This window comes from Miniopterus natalensis, chromosome 16, assembly GCF_054644295.1.
Source record: "Miniopterus natalensis isolate mMinNat1 chromosome 16, mMinNat1.hap1, whole genome shotgun sequence".
Classification (NCBI taxonomy): Eukaryota; Metazoa; Chordata; class Mammalia; order Chiroptera; family Miniopteridae; genus Miniopterus; species Miniopterus natalensis.
Window position 1 is genome coordinate 4,665,659 of NC_142096.1, and position 17,395 is coordinate 4,683,053.

Below are 17,395 nucleotides of genomic sequence, written 5' to 3' on the forward strand. Positions count from 1 at the left end.
TTTCATAATGGACTCTAAATACCCCTAAATCCTTTCCTGGTTCCTCCATCAAGGAGGCCATTTCTTTCAAAGCTGCCCTGCCTTCATTGTTTATTTTACTTGGTTAAAAAGTTTGGTCAAGAACAGTTCCTTTTGTAATACAGGGAAAAGAAATCCGGGGCCTAGGGCCGTGAGTCTTGGGCTGAGTCAGGGTGTTTTTCCCAGTAGATAGCAGAACGTGAATAATCTTTCGGGCACACGGTACGACCCCACTGTGACTTCACTTTGAGTATTAAAAGCTCGGAAGAGCTCGACTCCTGTTTTGAAGTCAGTGGACTCATCGCCTTTGATGTGTCCCTTTCTGCTTAGCTTTGCTTCTTTCCAGCTGCAAATGTCATCTTTGAAAAAGCCCTGCGAGGTTGGGTAGTCGCTGGGTTGACCCAAAGGTCTCCTGGAATTGGCGAAAGGAGAACGAGAGGCTCCGCTTGCACACACAGGAGCCGAGTGTGGCAGAAGCGCCCTGAAACCCAGGAGCGGGGTGGGCCGTCTGCGGGGGATGGAGTGGGAGGGAGTGACTCCCTGGGAAACGGGCAGCCCCTCGGTGACATGGAGTGGCCTCCTTGCTCTACGGAACCCAGGAGGAAAGAGCAGCTACCGAGATGGGTAACTAGACTCAGGGCATTTTAGAACCGAGAATCTTGCGATTATTCATTTTACGGGACCTTTGTCTTCATGACTTCCGAGTGGCACTCTCCCGAAGTGTGGAGATTTTTTTTTATGCTTGTCACTTATACACCTGTATGACACTGTTGTTAGATTTTTGTTTTTAATGTGTAATACACGTATCTCTGTTTGAATGTATTTACTGTTAAATAATTAAGTCTTCAGAAGTCATTTCTGCTGATTGGAGGCTGGTCCTTGGTCATTTGTGACCGTGACTCATTGGTCTTGTGCGTCCTGTACATTTAGCACCATATGTGTGGGGGGTGTGGGGGGTGTGTGTGTGTGTGAACAGTAGTATCAGTTAGGAAAGAAAGCACGCCCAAGCCTACCTCGCCCTTATTCTCTCCCATTTCAGCACTTGGTCAAATGGACATGGAATTTTAACAGAGTTGTAATATAGGAAATGTTAAAGCTACATATGCTTTTTAAATTTAATGTGTAGTCTAAACATTTTTTGTTGTTGCTCTGTGGCGTATGATTTCTAATGGCTATGTTGAGAAAATTCATGTGTCATGTATGTAACCCTCTGTAGCTGGCCTTCAGGTTGTCTCAGGGATCTTCTTTTTTTTTTTAATTGAGGTATGACACACTCGGTGATTTTACTTTAATGCAGTAATAAACACCCCAACTTTTCTTGTTTTTAGAATATTTCCTTAGGATAATTCCTGCGAGTTGAACTAAAGATGGCTTAGAAGATTTTAGGTTTTCTTAAAACACATTGCCAGAGGGCTTCCCAAAGAGTTGTGCCGATTTCTGTTAGTTGGCGCCTTTTACATAGTCCAGGCTTCTCTTTACGGGCCAGCAGGACAGTGTGCATATTCGGATTGACTTGCAGCCTCAGTGCTAGCTTAGGCCTCTGCCATACAGGCTCAGATGCCATTTATCAGCTGCTGTGGGGCGCAGGTCCTTTCTCTGCAGCACCTGGAGGCTGGGAGGCAAGGTCTGCCCTTGGGACCTCAGGTCTTTTCCATTTTCCCAGTCCCATAGGCTTCCTGTGGCATCTGTCAGCCCCCACACAGGGGATAGAATATAGGTGGCTGTGCCTTGGGGCCTAAAATGATAGCAGTTGAAAAACCTTTAGAGTGAATTATTAAGTCTAAGCCAGAGCCCGTTGGCGTCCTATGCTTGCTTGCCTTGGAGTCTGTTCCATTATGGTAGTTTTTACAAAACACTTCTGAACTAGAAATAAATTCCAAATCGCTTTTTTCCCTCCTCTCCTGCCAAACTCCACGAGGAAGCAGAATCTCGTTATTTCAGTTAGAATATATTAATACTGACCCTCCCCGGCACTTGGGACTTTTCAGGTTAGACTCACACGGCTTCTATTTTTACTCCAGTCTAAACTGTGGTCATATGGACAAAATAAATACTGGAATATTCTAGTTTGAGTGGTGGAGAGGCAGCGTTGCTTATAATAACATGGCTACAGACTCCTTCCTCTGTTTGATATTCCAAAAAAGGAAGAAAGTAGGGCCGGGAGCACATCTGTCAGTAATGAGCATTTTCCTTTCGTGTGTCATACATATTCAACATAGTCCCACTTGAAGTCCCAGGCGTTGCTTCCTTGTACCCTGGCTCAGAGGACCCTGCTTCTGTGGCCAACAAGTTTAATTCAAGACAAAGGTCGCGTCCCTTTTCTGCCTGGATCAGAAATCTGACCCCCCCCCCCCAGTTGACTTTAAAAAAATATATACGCCTTTATTGATTTCAGAGAGAGGAAAGGAAAGGGAGAGAGAGAGAAACATTAATGATGAGAGAGTTGTCATTGATCGGCTGCCTCCTGCACGCCCCCGACTAGGGATCGAGCCCGCAACCCTGGGCCTGTGCCCGACCGGGAATCGAACTGCAGTTGCCTGGATCCTAGGTCGATGCTCAACCGCTGAGCCACGCCGGCTGCGCCCAGCTGACTTTCTTATTGCAGAGGGAGAAGACTGGTTTTTATTTAATATTCAACCTATAGATTGCATTTTATAATTGAAACATTTCAAAACTTTCAGAAGGACATAAACTGAAAATTCCCTCCAGGGGAGACATTTTCCTTTTAATTAGATGTCTCTGTCATTTCTCTAGGTTCCAAAGTACAGGGTTTGCCAAGATTTTGGGTGCCAAGTTTTGATTTCTTTCTGCTCGGTTTATTTAGGGAAGGGTTCTTAGAACTTCATGGAATGGTGGCTTGTAGAAAGTGGGGTTTGGATCTCAGGAGTTGGTAGGTGCTATGCCAGTGATGGGATTATTGGTCGATGAGCACATTATCAATGAGCATCTGTGATTAGGGCTGTTCCTTGGTACCCAGTTCCGGATGAAAGAGGAATGGAACTGGGGGGCCTGGATCCTGCCTGTTGTGTGTGTCCTGATGCTTGAGGGGAGGGGAGGGGGGGGGAGGGGAGGGGTGCAGCAGTCAGTTAAGTAAGCATCCACTATCTTCTGGATCATCGTAACTGAGATGCTCTTACATTTACCAGGCAAACCACTTACTGAGCCCAGTTACAGTTCTGGAGACTCAACAGACAAACTTCATAGGAAGAAAAATAATTTTGAAGCACCAGCTACACCAACATACATATAGTGAGGCACCTTTTCTGAGAACAATATTGATCCTGTTTAATCATAAACACATAATTAGATGAGCCGAGGGATCCTTTGGCAAGATTTTTGTGTTGTTTTTGTTAACATGCTGATGACTGTGCTGAGCATTTTATTAAAGAAAGATTTTACTTGAGCTTTGTTGGCTAGGAAATCTAGCTGCTTTGAACCACATTGAGTTTTGTGTGTTTTTTCTTGACAAAGAGGAAAATTTCTACAGTTAAATACACTAGCTCAGTGTTTTTTAAAATGCCTCTCAGCCATTTAAAGGTTCTCCAAAGAGCAGCGCTGTGCCTGGCTCATTGGAGGCGTTCTAACGAGTTGGCTGTTTCTTCTAAGGCTGTGTCACCCTCCTCGCAGTCCTCCTCACGCTTGGTTAGGAGGCTGAATTCCAGGTGCCTCTTTTAAAGATACCAAGGAAGAGAGCATTGGTTTAGTTTTCCCAGGTGTGAGGTAACCAGGTAACTTCTATAAAAAGTGTGGTTATTTCTTTTCACCTAATGGTTTAACAGGTAGGTTCAGCCTTTTAGAAGAATGTGCCCTCCGAGCTCTTGTCGAGCCTTTCCCATCGCCTGGTGCGGACGCAGAAAGCCTTACACCTGGCCCCGGTCCTGGGACCTCTTCCAGAAATGTGCTTTCCAAGTGATGAGAAAGAGGCAGGAGGCGTCGACTGGGAAAATCCAACCCTGGTTCCGAGTTCCAAACCATTGGTTCACACTTGAAGGCATATAATAGATGCCATAGGAATTCTGTCATCTGCCCAGCCTTGGTTGGTTTTAAACTGTTCATGGAACCAGTTGTATTTCTCCCCAGTTGCCTGTGATTGGACTTTTTTTTTTTTTTTTTAATTTGATTTTACATTTTTATGAGCAGCCCAGTCATTCTTTGGCCTCACACTTCACACCCAAATGTGATTCTACCTTTCTAGAACCTGATTTTTTTTTTTTTTTTCAGAATTGGGTTTATTTTCCTGATATGCACCAGTAAAAAATTTAAATTCACACCCCACTCTATGGAAGGAAGGTGTGTGGCAGTGTTTCTCAAAGGAAAAGACCTAGCTTTCTGTGTAATTTAAGAACCCAGTGTAGATGTTTGAAGCAGTTCTGAGCTAAAGACCTTTCTTAGGTAGGGATTTAAGCATTTTCTTTCACGTGTAACCTCATCTTTGACCTTGGCTTTTGTGTGTCTTACATTATAATCAGGATGGTAGAGTAAGCCTGATACGTGATTGGGTTCCAGGTAGTTGTTTGTAAACAAACCCTTAAAATAAGTGTTTGTAAATACAACAATATTTGCTTATAAACCTACATAGCAGTCATATCTCATGTATTCAAGAACAGCAGTATGTTTTTTCTAGTAATAAACATAAGGTTCTTTCTATTACATTTTTCATTCAGAAGGGACACCTGGTAGAGGGAAGGTATTACTAAAAATGAGTGAATGGCACTTGCTGCACACGGCCAACCCTCTCATCGAGTTCACACGTTGACGTTCGCGTGGGCTGGAGTCCCCGCTCCGTCTGAGCTATAGGTCCCCTTGGTCTGCAGGGGAGATTGTTGAGAGCATTAAATGCGACAGTGCTTATAAAACACACTTAGCTCAAAATGCCTGGCACATAAACAGCTGACAGCTAGAGCTAATCCTTCTGAACCCCAGGCCGAATAGCTCCAATGACTTCATGTTCTGGGTCATCAGTGCAACAGAAAGAGCCCAGAGTAAGGTAACCAAAGTTTGGGGCTCCGTTTTGGCCACTAACTAGACTGGATGATAGTTGGTTAGCTAATTTGCCTCTCTGATGTTCTCTCTCTACTTCTGAAGAAAATAGATGATTTGATGCCTGTAATGTCTAGTCACACTCTAAGGCCATATGTTCCTTTGGGGCTGTACCGAGGCCAGAATTGGCAAGTTCATCTTCAGGGCAAGTCTGTCATCTTTGAGCAATGGTATGGGGGAAATTATTTCATTTAATACATGTGTTAGCTAGTAATAAAATAATTTACTGAGTCACCTCCAGAAGGATGAGCTAAGGTTTCAGCCAGTTTGGCACTCTGTAATCCCCATAAAATTTAGGATACATTTGAATCTACATTAGGACTGGTTGTGCCTTTATCCTAAAACCAAGAGGCAGGATCTGGGTGTTGTTTTCTGTGATGTGATGCAGAATGTAATACCAGGCAACCTGAATATCTTACTGTTGTGTCCAGAGGCTAATTTTCTGAATGTGGGGTCCAGGGGGTGGGTGGTGATCATGAATAGTTAGGTTTTCCATTGTCTGACTCTGTTACTCACCTAAGTTTACAACATGAAGTGATTTAACACCTACTGCTTAGAGCGTTAATGATCTTATTGTTTGCACTAGTTTAGGGCATTTAGAGGGCATTATTCATCTAGTTTACAGGGGCGGGGAACGTGGGATATTCGGCCCACAAAATCATTTGGTCTGTTCCTGCCAAGGCAGCTGTAGGCGGGACTCGAAATTCAATAAATCTAGGAGCTTATTTCATAGCTAATTTTTAAGTTGATAATTTTGTATGGCCCTCAAATGATGTTATAAATACCCAAATGGCCCTTGGCAAAAAAAAAAAAAAAAAAGGTTCCCCAGCCCTGATTCTAGATAAAGCAGTGTGACTTTCCAGAAGGTCCTCTGCTTCCTAAATAACAGACTTCCACGCTGGCAGCTGGAAGCATGAGAGCTGTTTGGAGCAGGAGATGACCGCTGGTTTGATGTGAGATTATTTGCGTTGCCCTGGATGATGGAGGAACAAATACTTTTAGCTTCGCTTAAGCCCATTAAACATCCTGCCAGCCCCTGGACCACCCTGGAGCCCTGCAGATCCAGGGTAGCCGAGGGCAAGTCGGCCTGTCCAACAGCCCTCAGCCTCCACCCCGAGTCATGTAGTAACTTGGCCCGACAGGAGCCGGTGGTCATGGGGAAGGCAGTGGCTTGTCAGGCTACTTATGTACTTGAACTGTGAGCACTGTGAGGTGTCCAGAGTCTCTGGGAGATGTTTTTGCCCATCTGCCTGTGAGTTTGACAGATGTGTCAGTCCAGACAACTGAGTCACCTGATGAATAGAAATTTAATTTACACACGGGGATTAAATATCTTAGCGTTCCCCATGCCACGTCAGACTTCCTTGACAGAGCCAAGAGGAAAATGAAAGTCATCCAATGAGTTGCTAATATGTAAACGGAGTCTTTGACTTACTCTTAAGGCTCTAAGTTACGTAATTGGATGCCGTACAACACATATGGGGCAGATGATCACCCTCGCTTAGAAGGGAGAGATTTTAACCATAGGAACCCTGCGGGCCTTGTGACATGTGTTGACTCGGAAACCTTGAGACAAAGGCTAATGTGTTTTAGGCAATCTCAGTCGACAAATATTTATCAAGAACCTGTTACTTTGAGAGGGGCAGGGAGCAGACACAGGCCATTGAAGACCTGCCTCAGTGAGTTGTACTCCTCTGAGGGGCAAGAGAAATCCACATGTGACAGTTAAATAAACAGTGACGGTTTATGTCTTCATTGTTCATATGCTACAAAATCCAAAATAGTAGTTGATAGCTAGGGAACATATAAGGACTGGAGAAGTCAGAGGCTATCTGGGAAAGAAGGAGAGGCCCTCCAGATCAAGTTAACAAAGGTTAACCCAAGCAGGCCCAAGAATTGCTTTTAGGTGGGAGCACTGGAGCCCAAGAGGCATTCACTGAGCACCTACTATCTGCAGGCCCTGGGACTGCAGGGAGCTGAGGTGGATTAATGATGAACCGAGTCCAGTCCCTGCAGGCCAAGGCTGTGAGTGTAACAGGGGTCATTTAAGTCGATTGCAGAGCTGCAGAATGCAGGGCTCCTGACACGGTCCACAGGCTTTGGGAATTACAGCCTGGAATGGTGATAGCCTTGGAAACCGGTTTAAGGCAGGATGGCCTCAGATCGCAGAGTTAAGCTCTGACCATTCTAGCAGAAAAATTCCAGCACGCTCATGGCTCAGGGGGGTCATTCAATGCCTGCAAGCCAGCCCCCTGGAAAACCAATCTTGAAGGTTTTGGTTCTCAGCAGGGGCCGGTGTGGTAGCTCAAATAAGCGGGTTCCCATACTTTCCCGTCGGTTGGCACTGGAGCCTGGTGGGGATCATGGGCTCGGGTTTAAAATACTTCGGCGTCCGCAGCCAGCAGCTGAAACCCGAGAGGAGAGCGGTAGTTGTGGAGGGCTGGACCCGGCTGGCCTAGGAAGGTCCAGCCACAGAACAGAACGTTTTATTTTCAGAGGAAATCTGATGAAAGCCAACGTAGTCAGGGAAACATTTTGTTTTTTTATAATTCCTGTTAGGAACAAACATTCTATTTGAATTTTAAAAATAGGGCAGTAATGAGCGTAAGTTACCTGTTTCCAAAGACAAATATTGTTTCGAAGCTGAGAGTCTGCTTTATTTGCTTCTGGGCTTTGAGGAGACATTGGTGGTAAAATATCAGGTTACTAAAACCATTTGAAAAAAAACTGTGTCTACTCTGCCTTCAATTCATGCGTGTTACTCTCTTGGCAGGATTCGGTTGAATTTTAATACGAACACTTGCTGGAGAGCTGAGCTGTGGAACTGGTATACTTAGTGAGGGATCCGTCATAGTCAGAGTGTGATTTGCTGTTACCAGGTGCCAGCAATACAAATAGAATGTGCTTGGGGGGGGGGGGGTATTTGCATTTGTCATGAAGGCTCTGCAAAGCCAGTGAGCCCTGGAAGAGGGCTGGCAGTGGGCTTTCGCCCTGGTCAGTTGAGCCTCACTAGCTCTGCTCCTCATAGGGTGTGACGCCTGGCATCCTCCTGCATCTGGGCTGTGGCAGAAAGCTCTGGACTGCCTGGGTGACGGGGGAGCTCCTGGCTGCAGTGAGGAGCCTGGTCAAAGCTCTGAGCATGGCCAGGCCTGCAAACGTCGGTGGGCTTGATGGAACCCTGGGGGACGGTTTAGCCTAAGTGCCGTCGCACCTCTGTACACATCCCAAAAAAGTCCTAAATGACTTCAGTGTTTTGTGGCTTTCCCAGTAAGGGAGCTCACAGTGACTGTGACACAGTGAATGCCTGCGATGGGTTAAAACTAGCACAGGGACCACCGAAACCCAGGTTTAGTGCAACGTGACAAAATGGGTGCTGAGGTCCCCGTGCCACCTTCCTTCTAGAGGATTCGTCTGTGCTCAGCCCTTCATGCACGTCGTCAGGGAGTCCCGAGGAAGGGCAGGGCTGGAAGTGGGGGTTCAGGGGAACAGGGGCTGGGGGGGCTGGTCACTGCAGTGCAAACCTGAAGAGTAGGATAAATAAGCACATCTCTCAGTTCCTCAGCATCCTGAATCCCTTCTCTTTCCTTCCTCAGAGGGCAGCGCTGACGTCGGATAAGGACATGTACCTTGACAACAGCTCCATTGAAGATGCCTCCGGCGTGTATCCCATCGACGACGATGACTATGCCTCTGCGTCAGGCTCGGGTAAGGCCGGCTGCCTCCACGCTCGCCTTCAAGCTCCATGCGTGCTCTCGGGCGCACACACACGCACACACACGCACGCGCGGAGGCAGGCAGGGCGCACCGTGGTTAAGAGCATGCTCTTTGGAGTCCAAGTGCCTGGGCGTGAGTCTAGCTCTCCATCCCCTGAGCTGTGAGATCTTGGGAGTGGATTTAACTTGGCTGAACCGCAGCTTCATTTGTGGAATGGGGGGGTCCCTACCCCATAGGCTTGTTGTGAGGATTAAAGGGGTTGACACATCTATAGCTCTCAGAGTTTGCTGCTTGGCATGTAGTCAGCATTCTGTCAACATTAGCTTTCCATTTTATTATGAAGGCTTTCGGAGTGATGTCATGAAAACCACCCTTAAATAGACCCTTCAAGCACTAGTTTTATAAAACTGCCTACGATGAAGATTATGGATGACACCAAGGAGAGTTATATTTCCTTACTCCTAGTGGATGGCTCAAAAGTAGAAGGGAGAATGTGGCAGGGATGTCCTCAGCTCCTTGGTGTATCAGCTATCTGTTGCCTCGGTAACGCTGCATAACAAACCACCCCAGAATGTAGTGGCTAAAAGCAACAGTCACGTATTTAGCTCGTTGTTCTACGGGCTGGCAGCTCAGGCTGCACCAAATGGGCTCCTGCCCATGTCAGTGGTCAGCTGCAGGCTGGGAGTGAAGCTTTGCTGACCTTGGCTGGACTTTGTCAGATCTCCGGAGCAGCTGGGCAGACTTGGCTGTGGTCCACGTGGCCTCTCATCCTGTGGCAGGCCAGCCGTGGCTCACAGGGTGGAGGCAGAGATCCCAGGAGAGCAGAAGTGTGCAAAGCCCCTTACAGCCCAGGCTTAGAACTGGCACCGCATCCCGACCACATTTTATTTTATTGGTCAAAGCAAGTCATAAGGCCAGCCCATATGCCACCTCTTAATGAAAAGAGCTACAAAGTGACGCTGCAGAGGATGTGGGTACAAGGAGGAAGAAGCGATTCTGGCCATTTTTGGACTCTCCCTGACGTAGTAAATGTTTCACCTGTGCCAAGAGTGGCCCCCAAGGCTCTGAGAAAGAGGAAATGATCAGGTTAGGAATTTGTGGTCAGCAGCATGCTGGGAAAGTCTTATCCAGAACCCTGCTTGCTTTACATTTTCACTGTAAATTCAACAGATGGTAAAAGTTATGCTGAACATAGTTGTCTGATAATCAGATTGGCCCGGGCTTCAGAATGACCCAGAACAAATTAAAATCAACTGTATCTTTGGTAGAGATCTAGCTACATAAGAGTGAGTGTTTTAAGTTAGAAAATGGCAAGTCTGGAAAAAACCGAGAGGTTGTGGCTGACCTAGTAACAACGAGCTTACAGTGCAGGCCTGATGTAAAAATAGACTCGTTCTTCTCTGGAGAGTGGTACATATCGCACGCACAGGCTGAGTGTGAAAAGTGCTTCTCCGTAGCCCACAGCTCTATTAATATGTTCGCTCATGGCACCTCTTTTTTTCCTTTAGCACCTCAAAAGTGCCTTGTAACTGTCATCTTCAAAATGTCCCAGGAAATAATAAATGTGGGTGCTTTTTTATCCCCATTTCACAGATCTTAGCATCCAAGAGTGGGTAGAGATCTGTAGCTGTTGTCCAAGTCCTTTTGCTGATTTCTGCCAAGATTGTCCTTAAGTTTACTGTCTGCGCAGTCCTGCTCTGCTGATGGGGCCGGGCGGCTGCCAGGTTTCTGGTTTGGCAGGAGGGTCAGCGTGTTTGATAAAGATAAATGCTAGAGAAGAACTGCCCGAGGCGGATCAGTCATCTGTCTCTACCTTCAGAAGTGCCAGCTCGAGGGAATTCTCTACTTTATAGAATCTCTTCTCCCTCACAACAGACTCTCCACACTCCTAGTTCGGCGATTCACGTTTGTAGCTATTGTGAACCAAGAGGGTGTTGAAAGCCCTTAACTGTATAAATTTCTCATTGAAAATATTTTTCTAAGAAAATGATTTGTCGTAGGAGGAGCAGCAGATCAAGCATATTATGTGTAAAATTTTGATGGAAAACCAGGTAAGCTGATACGAAAGAGCAGCGTATTTCCAGGCCCCTCATCACTAATGACATTTTACAAAACATTTTCTGTGTACAAAATGCTCTCCAATATATAGCACCCTTGAACCTCTGAGAACTAGTTCACATTTTCCAGATGCAGAAACTAAGACTCGAGCATTACTTGCCAAGGTCACAGAACTAATACATGCCAGGCCCAGTACTAGGTTTGTTGGGTTGTTTGTTTAGCGCCAAATCCAATATTTATCCTGATGTACTCTGCCATTTCTTCTCTGCATTATGAGTGGATGTGCTGAAACTAAAGGAGAGAGTGGATATATTAAAATATTAGAAAATGCACCACGCTCGTAGCCATGGTGCTGTCTCCAGCACATTACCTCTGCATTTGCCAGCTGCTTATTACATTAACAGGATTCTGCGAGGAAATCGAGGTATTCATCATTCGCTTCTGTCTGAGGAAACAGGTTAGTTGGAGTTACAGAGTTTGAATTTATTCGAGAGGTTACGAATTTGACGGATGGTGAACTTAAAAAGAATGTTGTATTTGAATGGCAGAAATTCTCAAACGTTATTGTGGTAAAAAGGTAAAAGGAAAAAAAACGGTGCCAGGTTGCAGCCAGTGGTTAGTCACCTGGTGAATAAATACTGGATCAGAGCCTGTATTTGCTGGGGACATTCAGGGGACAAATCAGGTGCCATCCCATGGCCTTATGGAACTTCCAGTCCTGGAGGGGAGACTTTAACCAGTAGTTACACAGATAAATGTTGTGAGGGAGAAGAGTTACACAGATAAATTAGGGTAAGAAAAGTGGTACTAAAAATGCATTTAATGGAAGACTCTGACCCAACATGGCAGAGGGACCGAGGGCAGCAGCTCCTTCAGATAAGGGGTCAACCTTGGAGAGTTCTCCTTTTTTTGGTTTTTGTTTTATGTTTTAAAATAGAAAATGGAGCATGTAGAAGGGAAGAAATCTCATCAAGCAGGAAAGATGAAACATTACAAATAAAAGGGCTACTTGAGAAGGTTCAGGATAATATTATTTTTAAAACTTGCCAGGCGACCCACAGAACCCCCGTGAAGCCGCCCTCCATCGCAGGGCAGGCTCCTGGATTCTTGATGAGCGGGCCTTTGAAAGAACAGCGTCAGCGTCAGCCTCGGACAGCGCTGTCCGCTGACGTGGAAATCTGCACCCCGACGCGTGTCCTCAGCTCATCTCTGCTGCTTTTTCCAGGAGCCGACGAGGACATGGAGAGTCCCGAGCCGACCACATCTCGACCGCCTGCGAAGGTGCCGTTCACCAGCACCGCTCCACAGGCGGAGGCCTCGACGCCGAAGGTGCAGACCAAGATGCCCGCCGGGACAAAGGTGCGTCCTGTGCCGCGCGGGCTGCCAGCTCACTGCAAGTGCTCCTTCACTTACTCCTGCAGGCTCGTTCTTTTAAGGGGCCCCGTTGGAAAATATGTTAGGACAAATGGTCTTTTCGTTAGATGATTGTGTCAGGTCAAGCGAAAGAAGATACATGCGGATGCATGTCATTATATGTTTGTGAGAACCCAAGAAATGACAACCCAAAGAACGCAAACTATGGACTTTGGGTGATAATGACTGGGCGATGTGGGTTCCTTGGTTATAATACATGCCCCCTCTGGGGGAGGTGGTTGAAGTGGGGGAGGCTGGACATAGTAGGGCCAGGCGGTAAAAGGAACTCTCTGTATTCCCACTCGATTTTGCTGTGACCTACGACCCCTCTAAAAAACAAAGCCTACTCAACACACACAAAGAGTAGTTGGTGAGTAGAAGTCACAACAGTCATTTGTGGGAGATTTATTGAGTGCTACCCATTACGTGTCACATACTGTTCTAGGTACTGATAACTGGTAATATTGATAATGAATGATATTAATCCTAGTGATTAAATTTTTACTTTATAGTTACATGGCAAAGCTAAATTGAACACTGCCTCTAGGATACTGTTAACGTAGACTTGGCTTTTGAATGGATCTCACAGTGGCCTTCATGCCACCCTTATAGATATTCTTTCTGTTTTGTTTTATATTTACATGTGACAAAAAATGAAAAGAACAGTTGTTTGTTCGAGCAGAACATTGCTCTTAATCTTTTCCTTCCATTATGTTCCCATGGCATTTAGACAAGCAGACATGGATGTGACAGATCTTTAATTGGCTTCATTTAATCATCTGGGCTGCCTTTTGGTACTTTCATTTTGCACATGTATGCAAGAGTTAAGTTATTTCAGATTGATTGTATGCTGTAGAAGGAATTCTCACGTAAACTGAGATTCTCTAACCCGCTGGTTTTCAAACCATAGAATTGTCTGGTGAGCTTTAACAACAGCAAAAATAAGTGGTAGCTTCCCTACCCCATTGCAGTGGTAGGTCCTGCCTTTTTTTTTTTTTTTTAACTTTTTAGGTTTCATTGTAACTATAGTTCATTCACACTAGATGGACAATTGTTGGAGCTGAGTGTTAGAAAGCCAGCAGATGATTTATGTGCGCCTGTTGTAGACTGTAAAGTATTCTGGGTTTCAGAGAGGTGAAAGACAAGGGAGGGCCTTGTTAGGGACAGATGGACAATGAAAGGAGTGGAAAACTTGGATTGGAGTTAGGAGAAATACATGAACCCAGGCACGGATGGTAAGATCAATTTTGGTAAGTAAGTGGTGACAGAGATGGCTGCGCAGGGTTTCCTACTGGGGATCAGGCCTGGGGGAGTCTGGAAGCGGCCCCAATATATGCGGTTATGAGGTTGTTGCAAAGACTTGGGTGTGATGTGATCAAGACCTGAACGAGGCCGTGGAAATGAGAACCCAGGGAGGAACTTGGCTGGAGAGAATGGTGAGAGCAAGTTAGCAGGACTGTGACACAGCAAACTGTGATATAGTTTGGAACGTGCAAAAATGGTAACCTGGGGGGGGCAAAAGAACGGTTGGTACCATTCATGGAAATAGAAAGCGGGTCTGATTCGGTGCTGCAGCCAAGGGTTAGAGTCCTACAGGCTACTGGGTAAATGATGATAATGCTGACCGGAGATGATGTGTTGAGAGTTATCATCTTAGACTTAATCCTTTAGGACTGTGGGATACCCAAGAGCCTGAGAGTGTTCTTCACTGGTTGAAAAAACCAAGGTCCAGGAAAGTGGCGACTTAGGATCACACAGGAGCTACTGGCAGCACCCTGGTCCCCTGAAGCTCTAGCTCAGGGCTCGCTGACCGGGTAAGAGTGCATAAGTCAAGGGAAGGATTGTAGAGTAGGCCTGGGGGCTACTCCCCACAGAGAGGGATCAGGAAGAACCTTTGGGGAGCAACCGGAGAGAATGTCTAGATGGAAGCTGGCACAGTGCCCTGTGTGGCAGAGGGATGGAGAGAGGAGAGCTGGGACAATGCCACTGGGTTGGAGCAGCCAGAGAGGGGATGGTGGCCTGAAGTCAGAAGAGCGGTGAGAAAGTAGAGATCTTTTGAAATGTCAATGAAAACAACCTAACCATGTCGTCAGGTTGTTATGAACTCACTGTATCTGTCTTGCCAGTATGCGTGATTTTCTGTTATAAAAATCCGTGAACTACATGGGTTTATCATAGAACTCACCCCTTTGGTGAAAACATCACACAAAGTGGTTCTTCCAATTATTTCCTAAACTTGTTTGAAAGAAAAAAAAGCAACTTTGAAATATAATTATTTTTCAACACATTAAAAAACTCTTTACAATCTTTCCCTTTCCCATACCTCCAGTCACCTGAAGAAATTGATAAAGAGAAAGTTCACTACTCGGACTCGGAGAGAAAAACGGACCCGGATGAAGAGGGCACAGATGTATATACTGAGAAGCACCCAGACAACCTGTTTAAAAGAACAGAAGTCCTGGCAGGTGGGTAGCCTGGCGGGGTCAGGGCAGAGGCTCCCTCCATGGGCCTCTCTCTCTGTCTAAGTGAGAGTCAGGGGTGCAGACCCAGCTGGCTGAATGTCACCTGAAAGCCGTCTGGGGGGCGGGGGTGTCATTCCAGAGTGAGAGGCAAGAGTTAGGCAGATGTTGTCTTTGTCTTCTGTCCGCTCCCTCGGGCTTGCCCTTGGCCGGCCACTGGGGGGGAGCCTGGGTGGGGGGAGAAGAGGAAGGTTAAGGTGTGAACTGGTCTAGAACCACTGGGCGGGGGTGGCAGGATGTGAGGATCCATCCGTCCTGCTCCAAGTCACTCTGATTTCAGAATGAATTAAAGAGAAGGGCAAGTTCTTCATGGAAAAGGGAACTGACACAAGTAACACCCAAGATGTTAAGGGCGTTGCTCTCATTGTAACGTGTCTGATGAAAGCATTACTTTCGATTTTTCGAAGGGGAAGGTGTACAAGACTTAAGAACACATAGTCCTTGAAAGGACAGTCCCAAATCTGAGTCTTGAAAAAACTTTTTGCATGCTTTCTCCCCCTTTACCCTTACAAACTTTAAGCAAATCATAGCACGCTTTGTGTTTTCCTTGAAAAAGCAATGAGAAGATGAGACTGTGAAATGTGAGAACGGAAAAGACTAAAGAATCTGAAAGTATAGAACTAGTTGAGTTCACAGCCAGGTTTCCCTTAACGGGGCTTTTGGGTGGTGGTGTTAATCATTGTGACATCCTGAAGGATGTCAGATCTGCACGGTCGCCCGGTCGCTTCACTGAACCCGGGTCTTGAAGGTTGGGGGGGGTGTTCAAAGGAAGCCTTTTGGGCAAGGGGTGTGACACAGGTGGGGCCATTCCTGCAACCCTGAATGTCTCCTAAAAGCGGTGTTGCCCTCGGTGTTGCAGCTGTGATCGCGGGCGGGGTCATCGGCTTCCTCTTCGCCATTTTCCTCATCTTGCTGCTGGTGTATCGCATGAGGAAGAAGGACGAGGGCAGCTACGACCTGGGCGAGCGCAAGCCGTCGAGCGCGGCCTACCAGAAGGCGCCCACCAAGGAGTTCTACGCCTGAGCCCCCGCGAGTCTCTATTTATGAGATGGCCGAACTTTCAGAAATAAAGCTTTTGCATAGAATAATGAAGATCTTTTTTGTTTTTCTGGGTTGTTTTTTGTTTGTTTGTTTTTATTAAAGAGCCATTCTGGCCCTTTAATGAGAAAATCCCATTGTATTTAAAACTCTCCATGTATTTCTTTAGAACAACGTAAAATTAAAACTTAACATCGGCAGTGTTCTGTGAATAGCAGTGGCAAGACACGATGTGATGAAAATGCTCGATGTTCATGGAGTCGGTTTAAACGTCTATGTGCAAATACGAGATGATTGTTTTTGTTCAATGGTTCCAAGACGAGAGCTGTTTAGTTTGTGTCGGCATGTCTCCCACTGACCTGACCGAGTCGGTCTCACTTTGTTAATTTATCTGTTGTTCCCTTCTCGGCTCTCCCCTCGTGTCCCCTGGAAAACAAAACAGAACTCTATGCCTTTTGTAGCTGTTACGGTGCAGTTCGTCTTTGGATAATTCAGATAATGGTAATTTAGTGTATATGTGATTTTCAAATCTGTAAACTTCAGCCTCCTTTGTATAAATTTTTAAGTGTCAGACTATCCATTTTACACTTTGTTTTTTCATGACCTGTAGCTTCAGGCAGATTCGCAACAGCAAATTAATGTGTAAAATTGGATTATTACCAGAAAACTGTTCAGTCGTATCTGATCCGATCTTCTTATGGAAGGATTTGATGTGAGTTACTGACAAGCCTCAGCAAACCCAAAGATGCTAACAGTGTTTTGAGAAGTTGCTGCAGATTTCTTTGGCCACTGTATTTGTTAATTTCTTGCAATCTGAAGGTATGAGTAGGAGTTTAAGGAAAACAATCAGTTTTTGTTCTTAAAAAAATGCATTTAAGTTGTAAACGTCTTTTTAAGCCTTTAAAGTGCCTATGATTCTATGTAACTCGTCACAGACTGGTGTTCGTGAGTATATATAACAGTTAAAAAAAAGTTGGTATTTTATAAGCACAGACAATTCTAATGGTAACTTTTTTGTAGACTTATGAATAGACATAAATTGTAATTTGGGAACATAAAAACTACTGAATAAATCATGTGGCCTAATAATGGAAAATGTCAGTTATAAATTTTGTACATTTCGATCAAATGTACATCTCCCCTTTGCCAGTGACCATCTGCCCTGAAGGGTGACATGGGTTTGATTTCTGAGCGTCCCCAGAGTCTGTAAGTCGTAACCAAAGAGCTCCTCACTAGGACTGTTACGGATTCGCATCCGAACTGGCCAGAGGAAATCGAAACGTATCATCCTGTGTGTACTGGGGGGTAGATGCTCGAGGATTGCCAGGGTGGGAACTGCGACGTTTGCAAGCTTTATAGGACAGCCGATGGCAGTCTTGAGACAGATGCCTGCTTTTGCAAACAACTTTTAGGGCTATAAATTCCAAAGCACCGAAGAGAGCTTTCCTGGCGTCAGTGTCTTAGATTTAGCTGCATAGGGTGATCTACCTTGGAACCTGGGCTCCCAGTCTCTCCCGAAGCCTGGCGGATCGCTGATGGGTGGGACACCGTCGCTCACGCCCAGGGAAGGAGAGGGGCAGGGAGCGCCGTGGGTA

The 17,395-nt window shown here is 45.8% G+C and overlaps 1 protein-coding gene across 1 annotated transcript in view; it reads left to right on the forward strand.

Moving 5' to 3' along the window:
- Positions 1 to 16,896, forward strand: part of SDC2 (syndecan 2) — a 70,837-nt gene extending 53,941 nt beyond the window's left edge. The window contains exons 2-5 of the mRNA XM_087825292.1: positions 8,652 to 8,763; positions 12,056 to 12,189; positions 14,573 to 14,708; positions 15,622 to 16,896. Coding sequence (XP_087681418.1) covers positions 8,652 to 8,763; positions 12,056 to 12,189; positions 14,573 to 14,708; positions 15,622 to 15,785 — 546 coding nt within the window. The 3' untranslated portion in view covers positions 15,786 to 16,896. The remainder of the gene's footprint in view (positions 1 to 8,651; positions 8,764 to 12,055; positions 12,190 to 14,572; positions 14,709 to 15,621) is intronic.
- The last annotated feature ends 499 nt before the right edge of the window (positions 16,897 to 17,395 follow it).